The sequence below is a fragment of the Salvelinus sp. IW2-2015 genome, linkage group LG4q.1:29, assembly GCF_002910315.2.
Source record: "Salvelinus sp. IW2-2015 linkage group LG4q.1:29, ASM291031v2, whole genome shotgun sequence".
Lineage (NCBI taxonomy): Eukaryota > Metazoa > Chordata > Actinopteri > Salmoniformes > Salmonidae > Salvelinus > Salvelinus sp. IW2-2015.
This window is the reverse complement of record NC_036842.1, coordinates 71777686-71795951: the sequence shown is the minus strand read 5'-3', so window position 1 is coordinate 71795951 and position 18266 is coordinate 71777686. Positions and strand designations below refer to the sequence as shown.

The window sequence follows — 18266 nt, the reverse complement described above, 5'->3', positions numbered from 1 at the left end:
TACGCTGAACATACTCGGCCCATTGTTTTGACTGGTCATTGTTTCTCTTAAAGGCACGATGTGTAAATGGTTTTCATATACCTGTGCCTTTCAAAAGGTGGCCAGATTTATTGGTAGGCTGATGATCCACCATTGTCGAAGGTTCATCGTTCTCCTCAATGCCTGCTTTGTGAGGCTGATGGATCCACATTGCAAGGTGTCATCGTTCTACTCAATGCCTGCTTTATTTAAGACAGCCGCTATTCATCCCGCCCTACCATTTCCAGCCACTGCCCACGGCCACACCACCATAGGGTCTTCTGTCAATCTGAGGATAGAACAGTAAGGAACGCCTGTAAACATGTTTTGTGATTACCATGCATTACAATATTATTTACTCGTAAATTTAATGGTCAAAGCATAATGCCATATCCTGCAGACTTACGTTTCTTGGAGAACTGTTCTCATGATCGAATTGACAGTTAATCTTTTTCAGAGGTGGTCAACTACAATGGCAGCCTCTGCCATGGTAAAGGCCTCTGTTTTATCAATGTCATGTCGACGAGTGCTCTGACTTCATTAGCAAACAGTCTTCCGCTGCCTCCCTCTCTCTGATGTCCACCATCCTTTGACGGGGCCCATACCCACCCTCTTATGACCCTCTTGACGGGGCCCATGCCCACCCTTTGACCCTCTTTGACTGGGGCCCATGCCACTCTTTGACAGGGCCCATGCCCACCTCTTGAGGCGGCCCATGGCACACCCTCTTGCACCCTTTGATATGGCCCCACTGCCACCTCTTTGACCTCTTTGATGGGCCCATCCCACCTCTGACAGGACCCATGCCCACATCTTTGACGGGCCCATGCCCACCTCTTGTGACCTCTTTTGATGTGGCCCATGCCCACCCTTTGACCTCTTTGACGGCCCTATGCCCCACATCTTTGACAGGGCCCTGCCCAACTCTTTGACCTTTGATGTGCCCATGCCCACCTCTTTGACCTCTTTGAGGCCCGAGCCCACATCTTGACGGCCGCCATGCCACCTCTTTGGCCTACTCTTGACGGCCATGGCCCACGCTCTTTGACCTCTTGATGTGGCCCATGCGCACATCTTTGACGGCCCATTGCCCACCATCTTGAACGGGCCCATGCCCACCCTTTGACCTCTTTGACGGGCCCATCCCACATCTTGACAGGGCCCATGCCCACATCTTTGCAGCCCATGCCCACACTCTTTTAGACAGGCCCATGCCCACAGTCTTGACCTCATTTGATGCGCCATGCACATCATTTGACAGGGACCCATGCCCACACTTTGATGTGGCCATAATGCCCACCTCTATTGACCTCATTGATGTGCCCATGCACCACCTCCTATTGACAAGTGCCCAATGCCCACATCATTTGACGGGCCCATGACCCACTCTTTGACTCTTTTGAACGGGGCCCTGAACCCACTTGAACCGCTTGACAGGGACCCAGCCACATCTTTGACAGGGCCCATGCCCACATCTGACAGGAGACCCTGACCACACATCTATTGACAGGGCCATGCCCACAATCTATTAGAAATGAAGGCCCATGCCCCTCTACCTCTTGATGGCATACTCTTGACAGGGCCCAGCCCACCTCTTTGACGGGCCCATGCCCACCTCTTGACCTCTTTGAGTGGCCCATGCCCACCTCTTTGACCTGTGGGGGCCATGCACCCCTTCTTTTTTGCCTTTTGGACAGGAGCCCCATGCCCACGCTCTTTGACGGCCCATGCCCCGACCATCTATTTGGCACACCCCTCTTTGACTTCTGTGAGGGGGCCCGATGCCCACATCTTTGACAGGGCCCATGCCCCGAAACATCTTTGATGTGGCCATGCCCACCTCTTTGACTCTTCGGCCCATCACATTTGACGGGGCCCATGACCTCTTGACCTCTTTGACGGGCCGCATGCCCCTTGACCTCTTTCGGTAGCCCTTCTTTGACGGGGCCCATGCCCACATTCTCTTGACCGGGCCAATGCCACCTCTTTGACCTCTTTTGACAGGCGGCCCATCTTGCCATCTTGACAGGGCCCCATGCCCACAATCTTTAGCGAGTCACCACATGACGGGGCCCATGCCACTCTTTTGACCTCCTTTGATGGAACCATTGCCCCCTCTCTCTGATGGGTCTCTTGTTATGAGCCCTTTGATTTCTCCTTCTCCCTTGCTGTCTATCCTGCTCATGTTTGAAGAAATCGCAAGTGTTCACACACACCCGTTTTATATTGGTGACCAACTTGCGTTTTCTTACTATGTGAAAATCAAATTAGCAATATGATAGTACGTTATGTATGACTGTTATTCATGTATCATACTACTACATTTATATGTTTATTTACAAACACACATTTTATTTCCATGTTAGATTCTCTAAATCCACTATATAGTAGCCGCACAAACCCAGTTTTAGAATTACTATTAGGTTTTAGCCACAACGGTGTTAAGTGGATGAACTCATTAAGCCCAGTTTGCTATTATAGTCACGATAGTCAAATGCTACTTTAATATAAAATGCAGAAGAGAATCATATGAAAGTACTTAGGAGACATATGCATTATGACAAGTTATTTTGACTTTTGAAACTGCAGGTCTGGTACCACAACACAACACACACACCACACACACACACAACCACCACACACACACCCACAACACCACACACACACACACACACACCACACACACACACACACACACACACACACACACACCACACACACAACCTCACACCAACACACCACACATCCACATACATAATCTCTTAACACAAGAACTGCGTGTTTTGATGGTTGTCGGGCTGAGTTAGTTTTCAAAGACTCCTTTGTCTCCTTTGTTCATGCCGGGGGAACTTGTTAGTATTGCATTATTCATACTTTATTCTTTGTGTGTTTTTAATACACTGTAGTGATTTCAGAGACATCATCCTTGTAAAGAAACATCATAAACCTCTGTGATGTAGCACGGAGGGTTCTCCCTTATGCGGAGAATGATTTGCAAATCGATCGTTCAGTTCATTCGGTCCTTCACGCTACAGCTCTCTCTCTCTCTCTCTCTCTCTCTCTCTCTCTCTCTCTCTCTCTCTCTCTCTCTCTATCTCTCACTGTACCTGTAAAAGCTGGAGCCCCAAAATCCCAATAGAGGCGACCTCTTAGCCCTTCAGCCTTCATGTCATTACCGCTGACCAGCAGCTCGCCTCTATCTAGCCCTGATCTCCCGACCTCCCTCAGTGGCAGCCAGCCAGCAGCCAGCAACATACCACACCACACTGCCAGAGAAACAGGAGAGGAGAGGGGGAGAGAAGGGAAGAGAAAAGAAGAGGGGAGAGAGAAGGGAGAGATAGAGAGGGTAGGAGAGGAGGGAGAGATAGAGAGGGGGAAAGAGCGATAAAAGCGAGGTGAGTACGAGACGAAAGGATTAGGAGAGAGAAAGGAGAAAGAGGAGGAGAGAGGGAGTGGGGCAAGAGGAGGAGAAGGGGAGAATGAGTGAGGAAGAGAGCTACAGTAGAGAGAAAGGGAGATCAAGAGAATTGGGAGAGGTAGAGAGAATGACATACTAAGGTAMGGAGAAAGGWGAGTGGCAGATCAAATGAGAAAGGGAAAGACTGAGCGAGCGAGAGACAGWGAGAAATATCACGCTATTTCAAGGCCATGACTTACTGATAATGTCACTCTACTTCAAAGTGCAAAGCGCTCCTGCATGACTGCGCCTGGAGAATTCCCTTCCCTCCTAGTTCAGACGATACCAGGAAGCCTGACAACAGGGGGTGTGGTGCTTGCACATTCTATTTGACACGTTTCTAGGCTAAATTGTGATGAAAAGTACTTGGTTTCTTTTTAATTGTGTTTATCGACCCACAGATGATACAGAGGATACCTGTAGATGCCTAATGAGTCCAATGAATCCAAAGAGGTAATACAGTGAGTAAGTATATTGTATATACATATACACTGAGGTAAATACAGACCGACAAAAATAACAGCCGAGTATGACGCATGTCAGTGTCCTGCTGTTACAATTTTGAAAGCTCAATTTGACAAACACATTTCCTTGAATATAGTTTTCGTCTGTCTTGTTAAATTACTCAAGTCGTGATGTGTGCAATTTTGACATTCAATATAATTTATGTTTTTGTGTGGATCATTCCTTATTACACCTACACATAGAGAATGAATTACTCGGCATTCTGATTTTGCAGGATTTTAATGCTATTTTAAGATAGAGCATATTGTTATGTTTTGAATGGACCACCTGCAAAGTGAAGAAGGAATGTTGAGACGAGCACTGATTGAGTTCATATGACTCACTGACCTACTGAGAATCCCATTGGATGAATGGTAACAGTCCACTTACAATAGGGACGCATACCCATAGACAATGGATTGCAATCCATCTAAACACACTGACCTTCCTGCTCTTACTCCTTACGCTGTGAATGTCTACGATGGTAAAGTCATCACATTCTCCTCTGGGACACATAATGGTGTGTGAGAGAACCATAGCCTCTTTAAATTGCTCAGAAGCATTTCTATTGTGTTCCCCAGAAGCTAGCTCCTTGAGCTGGAGATCCTTGAATGAGAAAATAACCTCTCACTTTTCTCCTTGTCTGTCTACCTTCCTGCCCTCCATCTATCTATCATGATTCTCTCGTTCCCTCTACACTCTCAGGTTGCTGGGTAATTCCGTGGATGACGTGAGGAGGTCAGAGGAGCCCCTGTGTCCCTCTCAGCCTATCTGCCGCTGTGTCCTATGGCTTTTTATTCCTATGTGATGACAGAATGGGCTCATGTAGGGATAGAAGCCACTTAACACACGGCGAGAGAGCTACATGAAAAAAACTGGAAGTGATCCAGTCCTAGTTGGCCCATCCCATTCGCCTGGTACATATGGTTTGATTAATGTTTCCTGCTTCTGATTTCATGTTCCCTGAAGTTAAGCTACATTTGTGCTCATCATTCAGATAACGAGTTAGCTCATTGAAGTGCTCAGAGAAGAGGGAGTCAGACGCTGTTATGGTTGTCAGTGCACCTGTTTTTGCTTCCAGGCACAAACAGCCATTCCTGTTTCCAATTTCTGATGCGTTGGTGACAGCGGCGGTCTCCAGAGATGGATGTTGAACATTTTTCAAAATACGTCATAAACCAAAGGAAGAAACAAGCAAGGAGAGACCAATGCAGATTTTTAATAACCACTTTAAAAGAGGCACTAAGTGAACCACTTTACAATACAAGAGGCATTGTATTTCCATTTATTTTCTCTCTTTCTCTCCCACTTTGATTCTGTTGCACATTATTAAAATAAAACTTTAACATTGAGCATTGCACCAGAAAATCATCTACCTACAACAACATACTATATAAGATACATATAAACAAGATAAAGCACCTTTTTTGTGCTAGTAAATAATATTCATAATTAAACAGTTGGAGGACAGACACGGAGGACTGAGTGTGTGTTTTGTGTGTGGTAGTATCAGTGCATGGGAGGAGCTCCTAAAACAGGTCTCAGGACTGTGAATAGTCCTTGGATGCACCTGAGTTCGTACAGATGGAAGCTTTCCTAATTTCCTTTCCTAAAGACCTACAGATGAATACTTTGTTGGAGGAGGTTTTACACAGTCGTTTTACCATTCTTTTAAAAGAAACTACAGAGAATCAGCACAAACAGTTGGCTACAGATCTCATGTTCCCTTCAGATAGAGGACATTGGCGTTCACATTACAATAACAAATAACATAGCACCAGTTAATGTTTATACAAAGGCTAATACAATGAATGTCAATGCAGTACAGTAAGGTAAAAATAATACAAAAGGAGTAATTTTTTGAGAAGCATACACAAAAGGTGCACTAACATAGTTTAAATCAGTTGGGATGAAATTTGGTCCTGTTGCATTAAAAAAAACAATATCCTCCATGAACACTTTGTGATTGTGAAACTTTCATGCATTATTTTTGAAATATTATTAAAAGTAAGGTTTTATTTTCAAGTATAATTTTTTTCTTTCATTTTTCTAATGAAATATAATCTCTGAAAAAGATAATGTTCAACATAAGAATAGCAGGGATTAGTCAATGATTTGCCCTACTAGCATTTTCATTCTAGATTCATAAAATCATCTCTGCCATTAGTCCTCACATTTGTGTTATAACAACACATTTACAAGAGAAGAAGACATAAAGTGACAACATAAGTATTTAGACAAACATTTCACAGAGGAGATCCATGCAATCTCATTCATGGTCATGAAATGTCTTTTCAGTCTTTTAGTTTTTTTCCCTACATCCCCCCCCCACTCAGTTTATTGGTTCTGAAGTGTCCTTCCTCAAAGGAATCTTAAAGCTGGTGAGCTTTTGGCCAAACAGCTGGCTCAGAAGGTTGTTCTGAGACTCTGCTGTCCTATAGGAGTGGCTCTCCATGGACCTCACCCCTGTCCTTGGCCTAGACTTATTCAAGGAATTGTTCATAGGAGGCGCTGACACTTTAGAAACTGGGGAATGAAGAGCCCGTCCAAGAGTCCCCTTTTTGGGTTTGTAATCCCCATTAAGATGATGCACGATCTCTGCTTTCTTTGTCGTGCAGTTATCGAGGAAGCTTCTCTTTGGTTGAAGGCCTAAACTCCCTGATGTTTTGTGCTTAGAGACTATTTTGTTGCTGACCACATCATCTCTAACGGAAGAGAGCACCGGGTAGTCACTGGGGCCGTCTGATTTCCTGTGAACCGCCGGACTCTCGCACTTGCTAGGTCGGAACTTATTTCTGGCCTTGACGTCGACACCAAGGTTCTCCCGTGTGGCAGGAGAGGAGACCCTCTGTAAACTGTGAGGTGACCTCATCTCCTTTCTCTTCTTCTGTTCTTTTCTCACAGAGTCTTTGTCCTCGCTGGAGGCCAAGCACTGGGAAGTGAGCTTGGTGTGGTGGACTGGTGTTGACTCCATGGCCCTGGGGCTGTTGTTGGAGCTGTGTTTATTAACGCTTTCACTGGGCTTGGGTGTGGAGGCTTTGTCCTTTTGCTTGTTGTCATGGCTGTGAGTGCTGGTTGACTGTTGCCCTTGCTCATCCTCCCTCAGTTGGTACATCACAATGGTAGATGCCTTATGCTTTGTAGGAGGATGGTGGAGGTCATGTGAATAGGGTGTCTTTGAGCTAACATACAACTCCTCATCCGATGCTGTGGCATCTCTCCTCTGTATCTTTTTCCCTTCAGCTTCTGCAGTGCTAGTCTGTGTGCTGCTCTCCGGAGTGCTCTGTTTATCATCTGCGAAACACTCCCTCTTCTCTTCAGGTGTAATGCTCTCAAGTGGATTGTCCTCTTCCTTCACATCACATTGATCTGTGAATGATTTGCCATCCGCCTCACCAATGTCTCTAACAGGCAGCTTTGACGAAGGACTGGGAACAATGTCCTCTGTTTTGGGTGTAGCAGTGGAGAGACCTTCAGAGCCCAGGTGAAACGTACAATGCTCCAGCTCTACCAGCATGTCAGAGTAGTCCTCAGCCATTTCCTCAGTCTTCACACTGGCATCATTTTCATTGTGATATTCACCTGCACTGGTCTGTGTAGAGCCCTCTGTTGTGTGTACAGAGGGTTTCAGAACTGGCATCTCAGCACTCCGATTTAAGTGCAGTGAGGCTATGCTGGCGATGCCACTGTCAGAGCTGTTCTCTTGTAGACTGTCAGTGAGAATCTTTCTCTTTTTGCTTGCTGGCAATTCACATTCATCGTTCTCTTTGGAGGCAGATGTTTTGATAGGTCTGAGAACTCCTCTGAACTTGAAGATCTTATTCCCTCCTGACAAGTGCTTTTCCATGTGTCGGTCAAACTGCTCTTTCTTAGAGAAGGTGTAGTTGCAGGTGCTGCAGATGAAAGATTTCTTGATCACATGCATGACGTCTGCACACAGCTCACAGGTGTAGAGGGTTGTATGCTTTGAGTCAAGCTCATCCATCTCTTCATGCTCACTTTTCAGATGTTCTTTTAGTTCCTGTGGCTCTTGGTAGGTCACTGGGCATTTGTGGCACAGGAAAATTTTATTTAAGTTGTGCACAACCAGATGTCTCTGAAGCTTGAAGGGTTTGGGGAACTGCTTGCCACAGTGGTGGCAGTCTCTCGAGGGGTCTTTACAGTTGGGGTGCATCTCCACATTCTTTGGCGCCATCTCTGTTTTGTGCAGAACCTCAACTGGCATCAGCATGCTAGATTTCCCCACTTTTTCAATGTTCCCTTTAGGCTTGCCAACTTTGGGCTGAGCTACCTCTGTAGTTTTCACCTCCTGCCCAGTGGTTTCTACTGTGGCTGGTTTCTCCTTGTTGGAGACCTTARTGGACTCTCTGCTGGCCTTGCTYGGGCGGCGTTGCATGATGGAYGTGATGAAGTTCTTCACGGCTGACTCCTGCATGCCAGAGCCCGGCAGACTCCCCAGGATAGCGCTGTGTGACTGGCCCTTGCGGGCAAACTGCGTGGCATGTTCCCGTAAGTGCTCATTGTACATCCACACGTCCGATATCTCCTTCAGGCACATACCACAGGTCCAGATGCCGGCCTTGTTCTTGGCGTGTTTCTCCCTCAGGTGGTCCCTCAGCTGCTCCCGGGAGCTGAACTTGCGCTGGACGCACATGTAGCAGGTGGGAGGTGGAGAGGGGTTGTGGGATAGCTTGTGGAAGTTGAGCTCCCCCAGGGTAAGGAACCAGGTGAAGCACACCTTGCACTTGTAATGTTTTTCCTTGATCTTTAAGCCGCCCTCTTGTCGTTTTCTTCCTCTGCGCTCTGTGAGCTTCTTGGGCTTTGCAGTGTCTCTCGTCTGTGCATCATCAGTGCCAATGGGTCCAGCAAATGGGATGTCCTTGTTGGAGTCAAATAATTGAATTTCGGGTAGCTGGAATGTGGTATTGAGGTTTGGGATGTCAATGCTGTGGAAAGAAGACACGTTTTCTGTAGCACATGGCTCTTCGGGATAAGGTGCAGAAGGGGCTGTGATAGGAAGAGGACGTTGTGGGGTTGGGACTTCTGCTTTACAGGATGTTGGGTCAGAGGAGATCACAGCATCTGTAACAAGGTCGTTGGAGGCACTCCATGCCAATGATGCTTTGTCGATAGTGCTCTCAGGTGGGCATAGGAAGTCACTGCCAGGCTTCACAGTATTCTCATGAATGTCTTTGTGATCTGTTGTGTCTGGTTTCATGTTACATACTTTCTTGGAATCACACTTTAAAGTGCTATTATGACACATGTTCAACATGATAGCATCATCAATGGATATCGTTTCATATTTACAAGGTTCATTTTGATTGTTGACAAACGTTCGGTCCAACTGATTTTCTCTATAGTCATCTTTCTTTTCCAGATACAGGTCAGGATGGTCTTGAACTAATGATGAATCGGGTGATAGTTTCTGCTTCTTGTTCTTCTTGCCATAAACCTTTGCACACTTTTTCCTTTTCAGTTCCACGTTTCTAGAGGGAAATAACTGTGAGAATGTGCTTTCATCATCAAGGAAAGCATTCAAATTAGGGATTAGTCCAGGAGGGCTTGCAGGAGAAGATTTAAAACAGGTGAGATTCTCCACCTCATCTGTTGGGCCACTGTTTTTCTCACATTCAATCTTTACTGCAACCTCTCCCAGTATCTCTGTGGAAAGACTCTGGTCTGAAGTCTGTTGCTCACATGCCTCTTTTGTGTCATACAAATTCTCTCTAGATGTATCATACTCCCTACTAATATCCTCACTTACAGATACTCCATAATCGCTTCCAACATCCATACTAACTTCTGCTAGGCCATTGACGATCTCTGACAAATTTGTGCCTTTCCCCTCTTCTGTATCAGTGTTGCTTTGAATCAAGTCCATATCTTGGGTGAGCAGATTTGTAACCTTTATTGGAGACATGGGTATCTGTTCAATGCCACTGTTACTTGTTACAGCAAATGGGACTTCCTGTTGCTCTGTAACTTTGTGTTTAACACTAGAATTGATTATGTCTTGTTTCTCAGGTGACTTGCAGTATTCTTGCTTTAGCCGGGTTTGGAATTCAGGAGTAATTGCCTGTACTATGTCTGTTTTCTCGTTCACCTCATTGTTTTTGTTCTTCTGTGGTTTGTAGCTTTTCTTGGCTTTTGTCAACTGAGGAGGCATTTGCTGAACTATGTCATCAACTGACATTGCCATATTTGTTTCACCCGTGGTGTCCTCCAGGATTACATCTGTTTCTCCTTGTTTGGTTATGAAGGAGCTGTTACTTGTCTCAGAGCAGTGATTGTCAGAGACATCATCGCTTTCTGTTTGCAAACAGGTCTGTGGAACCAGGAGCTCTAGATCATCTTTATTTCCTGTTTCTATAGACTGGGATGTTTGGTAACTGTGTAGACTCCCTTGATGATTTGCATTTTCCAAATGTGGGCTGCTTTCAGTCCTGATCAAATGTTTCATAGCCTTGTGTCTCTTTAATCCTGGCACCGTCCGGAAAAACATGGCGCATATCTCACACAGATTTGTCTTTTTCTGTGTGGTTTCTTCCTCTTGCTTGTGGGTTGCTGAGCACTGACCTTCCTCCACTGTTAGAGATTCTGTTTGGTCTGYTGGTAATGGGGTTGGCTCATTCTCACAGATGATCAGTGGTTTGGGAGTGAGCTGATCATCTGAGATCTCCTTTATCAAAGGACAGGTGTTCTGCTCACTATGGACCTCATTGACATCTAGGACTTCTGGCAGCACCTCTCGATCCACTCTCTTTAGCAAGTCAACATGTAAGTCCAAACAGTCAATAGTTTGAAGGGGAACCGGGCAAATGTCCAAATCCTCCTTTATATCGCCAATGGACTGAGCAGTGCTCTGAGAAGGGAGAACCAATAAAATTAATGGAAATGTTATGTCATTTTGGATGCTGCTCTTGTTCAAAGATTCATCTGGTGGACTTAGCTTGGCTGTATGGTGTGGACTCATAGGTGACTCTGTGTATATGTCACACATTCTTTTGTCTGACGTCAATGCCGTGTCATCGCTTAGATCAATGTCACACATTGTTTTGTCTGACATCAATGCTGTATCATCACTTAGATCACAAGGTTCACAGTCATCCTTGGGCCTCTGCTTGATGGCTGGCTCATCCTCATCCACGTTGGCTGGGGAGATAGGAGTGTAATCAAACTGACTCAGTTGTGGAGGCTCATCTGGAATGTAATTGTAGTTCAGTGGGCTTAGTTTGAAATCATACAGTGATACGGAGACTCTCTTCATAAGGGCCTCCATTGCTTCAGATGGCTCTGTTGTAATGGTCAAGGGTATGGGAGAGGGAATGCAGGCTTCAGTGCTAGAGATTTTATCCTCTGTGATTCCCAAGTACAGTTGAGGAGGACTTACTAAAGAGTACTCCATCTCAGCTCTTATGGTCAATGGGTTATCAATATGCAGTGCTTCTTTGGCATTTAGGTCATCACAGTTTTCCTTCTTAAGAGATTGTCTGTCATGGATTGAGGCTGGGATAGTATCCATATTATTGCATGTGATTGGCTGTGATTGTTCTTGTTCTTGTGTGTCAGGGTTCACCACAGGTGTGTGTGGAGAAGCTGGTAGAACAGGACTGGATGGAGGAGCATCATCTGGAATATTATCCAGCCTTTCGTCCATCTGCAAATCCTCTTTGCATGGTGAGTGCTGGGAAAATGCCATGAGATGTAAAGGAACTTGTTCCTGAATGTCTTCAACATCTGGAATCTCTTCTATTTGTCTGTGGTTGGCCTCACATTCAGGTTCCTTTTCTGTTTCTGCTTTTTCCTCAAGTGTATGTTCCATGTGTGCATCACTGTCAAGGTCACTGTCATGCTCAGCAATGACCAACATGGTGCTTTTATCATCTGACTCAATGTTGGAAAAGGTTGAGCCGTGGTTACCATGATCTGTATTGGTTTCCGTCAACAGTGAACTGCAAGGCTTATCTGTGACAGTCTCCAAGAAGACATGGGTTGATTGATTGGCAATGCCATTCTCAGGGGTGCTACACCTCAAATAAACTGTACAGCTTATCACCTCATCCTGTATTGTACTGTCAGATTCAATGTTGTCTTCCTCTGTTACACATGCTGTATTGTCCTCCGTCTGTTCATTTGCAGATGGCAAAAGACATACACTATCAGAGTGACTTTGGACATCTATGGATTGTTCCTCAGATGCATTTTCTACCTCTTCAAGCATATTATCCAAGTTATCATCCATTTCCTGCTCTGCTATGTTGGAACCGTTGGAGGGCTGGCTCACATACTTAGTATTACAAGTGATGTCCTCCACTAGCTCTTTTGGCGCCTGATGCTCATCAATGGTAGTGTCTAGAAGCTCTGTATGCTCATCAATGGATGTATATAGAAGCCCTCTATGCTCATTAGTGGAAGTATCTAGAATCTCTGTATGCTCATCAATGGTAGTATGTGGAAGCTCTGGAGGCTCATCAATGGTAGTATGTGGACGCTCTCGATGCTCATCAATGGTAGTATGTGGACGCTCTCGATGCTCATCAATGGTAGTATGTGGACGCTCTCGATGCTCATCAATGTAAAGTATGTTGACGGCGTCTCAGATGCTCATCAATGGTAGTATGTGGACGCTCTCGATGCTCATCAATGGTAGTATGTGGACGCTCTCGATGCTCATCAATGGTAGTATGTGGAAGCTCTGTATGCTCAAGGAGGGCCTTTTTGGCGTCAATGATTTCATCCCCACAGTCCTCTAGCTTCTGGTTCTCACAGGTCTTCTTAGTCATTGGTGGATTATCCATTTCAGTGTTTGAGCAGTAATCAGTTTCTATAACACAACTGTCTTCAGTGACTTTGTTCCTGATTGGCATGTCTTTTAATTCTGACCCACTGTCATTGTAAGGTATAGACTCACTTGGCTGCAGAGAAACAATCTCTTTTACAGCAGGTGGGAGCTCTGTGTTTTCAGAGAGAGGAGGCTGTAATTCGAAGTGTGTGGATTCAACGTTCGCCTCATCAGGAATAACCTTTTCATTATYATCTCTACTCTCAGCAGCATCAGCAGATGGAGCTTCGCTTTCATTGAGTAAGTGTTCTGGGCTCTTAGGTGAGGTGAGCTTTGGCTCCTCCACTTCAGGTGTGATGGGATCGTTTTTGAAAATGGAATCTGATATCACCTCCAGGCTTTTTGTCAGGTTTTCTGCATAGGTCTTACTCTCTAAAATCTCTTCAGATTTCTCTATGGCAGTTCTCTTGTCAACACCCATGCCTTCATCTTTGTGGTCGTCCTGTTGCAGTTGCTCTTTCTCTGCATTTGAGGTTGTGGTTATCATACTGTGTTCACAGTCATCCATCTCTCTAAACTGTTCAAGGATACTGGGTACAGCATGGGTTGGAGTATGATGACCCTCCATCAACTCAAACTCAAATGGACTGGACCATGGTAGACCAGGCTCAGCAAAGACCTCTGAATGTGGGTCAGATGGCATACTTGACATGCTTTGCACAGGGCAGCCCATATCCAGACCAGTGTCTTCATTCTCAGATTTGTGGTCCAGTCGCAGAGGGCAGAATTTTCTCATCTTCAGCTGCTTTGGAGACTCAGTAAGCAGTGGCGGACTACTCAGCTTGGCTGTCTGGAGCTGATTTTCCAACTCTGTCACAATCCTCTTTATCTCTAGATCATCTTCTGACACATAACTGTTGAGATTCGCCCTGTAGTCCATTATTTTGTCTGGCAGAGACAAAGGAACATGATTATAATCTGATTTCTTTTCATTTGATTTATCAGAATTGTCTTTGTATTGGGATATCTCATCTGGTAACATGGTGAAATCAACCATTAGGCCCCAGTCCCTCTGTTCCAAGAAAGGAGAAAGTAAGGATGATGAGCTAAACACCTCCTTTTTGTCATTGGTGGTATCTAAGGAGTTGAAACCTTCTTTGTGTAATGGAACGTCAGTGTAGAGGGCATTGTCATATCCTGCCTCTGAGAGGTCCCCGAACATTGACGATGTGTCAAATGAGAGTGGAGACTTCATAAGACTCTGGTCTTGCTCTAGGGGGTATGGGATGAGATGTGATGTCTCTTTCTGCGTCAGAGGCTCGTGAAATTCAGTTGGAGACAGGCACACTTTCAGTGCACTGAAAAGAGGTGTGGACTTGGGGACTACCTCATTGTTGAAAGTCAATGGGTTTTTAATGGAATGGACACTCTCATTGTGTTCATCAAATGTAGAAATGTCTGATATCTTTGAATGTGGCTGTGTAAATTGCTCTTCTATTCTTTTGTGTACTGATTTTTCGTTTGAGGTTGTTTCATTCTTTCTGAATTTATTATAAGAATGTCCTTCCTTGTTGTTTGTGGCAGGATGTGATGATTGAAGCTGGTGTGATTTGAGATCAGAACTAGTAGATTGAAAATATATTGATTCCCCTTTGGAGGTCTTGTTGGCTGTCCTTAGTGGTGTGTTTTTGTCAGAACTTGCTATTGTGTGAGTTTCTCTATTAAATGAATCATCTTTCTCCCTTGAGGGCACATCTGTGTTTCTGCATTTCTCAAGGTTTTTGACTGCACTCCTCACCTTTGGTAGTGCTGATATTGGATCAACATCTTCAGTATGTGAGTTAGTGATCCTTGAGGCCACTGAATTGTCTTTGTTAGTAGAGTGGAGGGTCTTATCAGCGCTATACCTCTGAGTAGATTTGGTGAATGTCAGTGCTAGTTGTGTGCTAGTCTCTTTGCATATCTTTTGTGGAGATCGCTCATAGGTTCTCTGCTCGGAAGAGTCTTTCCTCCTGATCTCCACTCTTTTCTCCCAGTCTGAGTCTGTGTGGTCAGTGCTTTTGGGGCTATTGATGCTATCGCTGGAGAAACTCACAGACGTGCTGACTTCACTACTTGTGGATGACCTGCTGCCTCTCCTCCCAAGTCTCTGGTTAGAGCCAGGTTTCTCTGGAGATAGGGAGACTTCTTCAGTTTTCTTCACCTGAAAGCATTCTTTTGACTCGTGCCTCCATGCTGCACTGTCCCTGTCGCTCCTAGCCCGCCATTTGCACTCCTTTGTGTAGGTGTACTTGCAGCGGCCACTTTGGCTCAGGCGACCTTTGCTTGCTATCTTCACAGGCTCACACTCGTCATCTGAGTCTGAGACATAGTCATACTCCCCAAACATTGGGTTTGGCACCGTGGGCGTAAGTCTCTCCATCACCAGCGAGAACTGGAGGTTTTTGGTGCCTTTTACATGGAGCTTGTTTAACTTGTTTTTCTGTTGAACTATTTTGTGGATGAGTTCTTTGCTCCAGGTACCGGCACCGGTCCTTTTCCTTTTACTCTCCCTTGCTGCAGTCCTCTGGGTTGGGGAACTCCTGTTTGCAGAGGAGACTTGGGAAGAGGTTGAGCCACTCAACAAAGAGCTATTCTGGAGATTTCGAACTCCACAACGTTCTGAAAATGTGCTGGATAAGAGGAACCTTGGAGTGTTATTGTTTTCCTCTTCACTTTTGGAGTGTTTTCTTATATCTTTCACTTTATTTTCTTGCTCCCTCGGTTTCTCCCCTGAGGTGATCCTTGAATTTTTATGAGACACTTCTTTTTTTATGTTAATTTTCTCTTCCTGCTCAAAATTCAGAGAAGTCTTCTCAAGTTTGCTTTCTGTGTGCTTGCTGTCTGTCTCAAAGCTCTCAATGTCTGAGTCATAAATATATTTTCCTTGTGTCAGAGACCTGTCATCTTCAGTAGATTGTTTGCTTTTGCTCTCAAAGACCATTGAGTCTTTGGTTTTTAGAGTATGCCTGTTCGACGATACTTTGACAGTGCTTAGGTCATCATCTGCAAATGCATCAATGAAGCTGCTGTCAATCTCTGCATTGTCTGACTGATACCCCAGTCCATTTAGAGCCTCAGTGATTAGGCTATCTAACTTTGCATCCTCTATCTCCAAGTCAGGAAGTGAGACAGGAAGGTTACCTACCCCAGAGAACAGGTTGAGTTTRATGGGGTCGTCCTTAGAATCCCCTTTAATTTCGCTGTCAGACATGAGTTCTCCGTTCTTATTGAGCCCCAGCAGAGACAGGTGAAGGTCAGATGGACACCTTGCCATGGAGACACCTTGACATAAACTGGTCCCAGAGGATGAAGCTTTTATCATGTCATTGTGAAACTGTGTTGAACTTCCTGGTGTTCTTCTGGTGTCATCCACCTTTTGAGCAAATGCATGCTGTCCACAGTATTGCTTATGGCCAAGGAATGCGGCCAGGTTAGTAAAGTTCTGATCACACTGCTTGCACGTGAGAAGCACGTCCAGTTGGTCAAGGTTTGCCGTGGCTAAAGACGTAGCTAACAGTTGATGTGCAGAGTATGGTGGTGGAGGTGGGTGATGCTCCAACCCAAAGCCCTCCATATAGCCCTTGTTGCCATCCATACTAGGCTTTGGATGTCCGTTGTCGTGCAGGTAGCTCATCATGTCATCTTTTGCCCTCTCTGGGGTGTAAGGCAGGTTACGGGAGGTGTCTGAGTGGAAATGATGAGAGTTAGTGCTGAGGTTATCTGTAGGTCCTTGTGCCTTCACTTGGTGCTGGGGATAGAATGGAGGGGGATGCCCAGTCTTTGATATCTGGCTGTCCTCAGAGAGGTTGACAGGGCTCGTTGAGGCTGGGGAGAGTGAAGAACATGTGCTGCTAGAGGCTGGGTTATGGACTGGGGAGGGCGAGGGAGATTCATATGGTGACACCATTATAAGCCCCATTGGTGGGACCTGTAATGGTGGATATCCATGTGTTCTTGATGATGCCCCAGCTACTGATTGATTCATTCCAAAATATATGGGCTTATTCTTGGACTCACAGACCTTTGCGTGACTTGTCTCAACTTTAAAATTTGGTATTGTACTGCAGCCATGTTTGACACTCTCTTGCCTTGGGTTTGAGAATCCTTTACTAGGTCTATTGTTTTGGAAAGAGCTGGGGCTTTTCTGTGAACCATTCTTATGTGATTTAGTGTCATCCTGCCAGTCAGAGGGTGCTACCAAATAAGTGAGCTTTTGGTTGCTTAGTTGCCTAGACAACTCAATCCTGTTTTGGTTTGGCATGGCAGAAGTGAGGCCTATCTGCTGCCATGGCATCCTACCGCTTTTGGATGTGTTTGGCCTTTGATCTGGCTGGTTCTGAAACTGAAACTTATCATTCATATTAGGATAAGGCATAGTGTTTTGGTCAGCTGGTGAAAAGTTCTTATTCAGTCCCTCCCATGAGTGTGGTAAGCTATTATGGGCCTTGGTGTTGATTATTTTGTCAAAAGGCATTGAACCCATGTGGATACTATTGAGTGGAGGGCTGTTGTTGTAGGCTTTGTTTGGAAAGTGCATTTGGGAGCTTGTACCTTGTGCAATATTTTTGGCATGGTGTACACTGCCTTTAATAAGTGTTCTCTGGCTGTCAGCAGCAATGTCTTTGGAGGGGCAGCTCCTCTTGCTCCCTGAAGCGAGGGCAGCATCCCTATGGCCGAATGTGTCCATGCTCTCTGGCAGGGCACTCTTACCCTTCTCCGACTGCTGGGAGCTGAAGCCAGAGCTCTCACTACTAGCCGAGTCCTCACTCAGGCCCCTGGGGCAGTCCATAGAGGATGCCGCCCCTTGTCGAGCTTGCAGGTACTGCGGTAGCTGTGGAGGATGGGGGTAGGAAGATCTGTCCTCTGGCTGGTCACTATTGAATTGAGTGTTATTCTGAACCCCCTCCTTTCCCTCCCCAGATGGCTGAAAGGAAAAAGAGTTATGAGTCACCTGGGAAGAAGCCAAAGAGGAGGAGTCTATATATTCCTGGGATTGGGGGTTCTGATCAAAGGCAAAAGGGTCTGGGTTTGAGTCCTCTGACAACTTGTATCCGTACTGAAACAGAAAAGACACAGAGCTACCATTCGCCTTGTTCGCCTCCTTGAGAACAGTGGATTTTTGTGAGGAAATGCCATAGTTAGCACCGTTAAAAGTCCTCTCTGGAGACTGCCAGTCATTGGAGCCACTCAACTGAAAGTCTGGGAAGAGCAGCTGGCTGCTTGGCTGTGAGTTATTATTGTTCTCAATTGGGCCTGGTTGCTGCTGCTGGGGTGGGAGTTGGTGGGTGGATGTCCCACCTGTGGTTCCCAGTAGCTGTGAGGTATAGCTTGGGGAGGTGAGGTTGGAAGAGGTCTCCTGGAAGCAGCGACTGTAGTTGAGTTCCTCCTGCTGCAGCTCGGCCTCTCGCTCTGGTATACTGGGCACGTGGAACCTGTAGCTGCCCGTAACTTGGCTTCGGC

The 18266-nt window shown here is 45.6% G+C and overlaps 1 protein-coding gene across 1 annotated transcript in view; it reads right to left on the bottom strand.

Moving 5' to 3' along the window:
• Positions 1 to 5182: 5182 nt before the first annotated feature.
• The window catches only part of LOC139027612 (zinc finger protein 469-like), a 188598-nt gene continuing 175514 nt past the window's right edge, over positions 5183 to 18266 (bottom strand). The window contains exons 3-4 of the mRNA XM_070443249.1: positions 12587 to 18266; positions 5183 to 12555 (exon numbers count right to left, since the gene is read on the bottom strand). The exon at positions 12587 to 18266 is cut by the window's right edge and continues 695 nt beyond it. Of these exons, the coding sequence (XP_070299350.1) occupies positions 6312 to 12555; positions 12587 to 18266 (11924 nt within the window). The 3' untranslated portion in view covers positions 5183 to 6311. The remainder of the gene's footprint in view (positions 12556 to 12586) is intronic.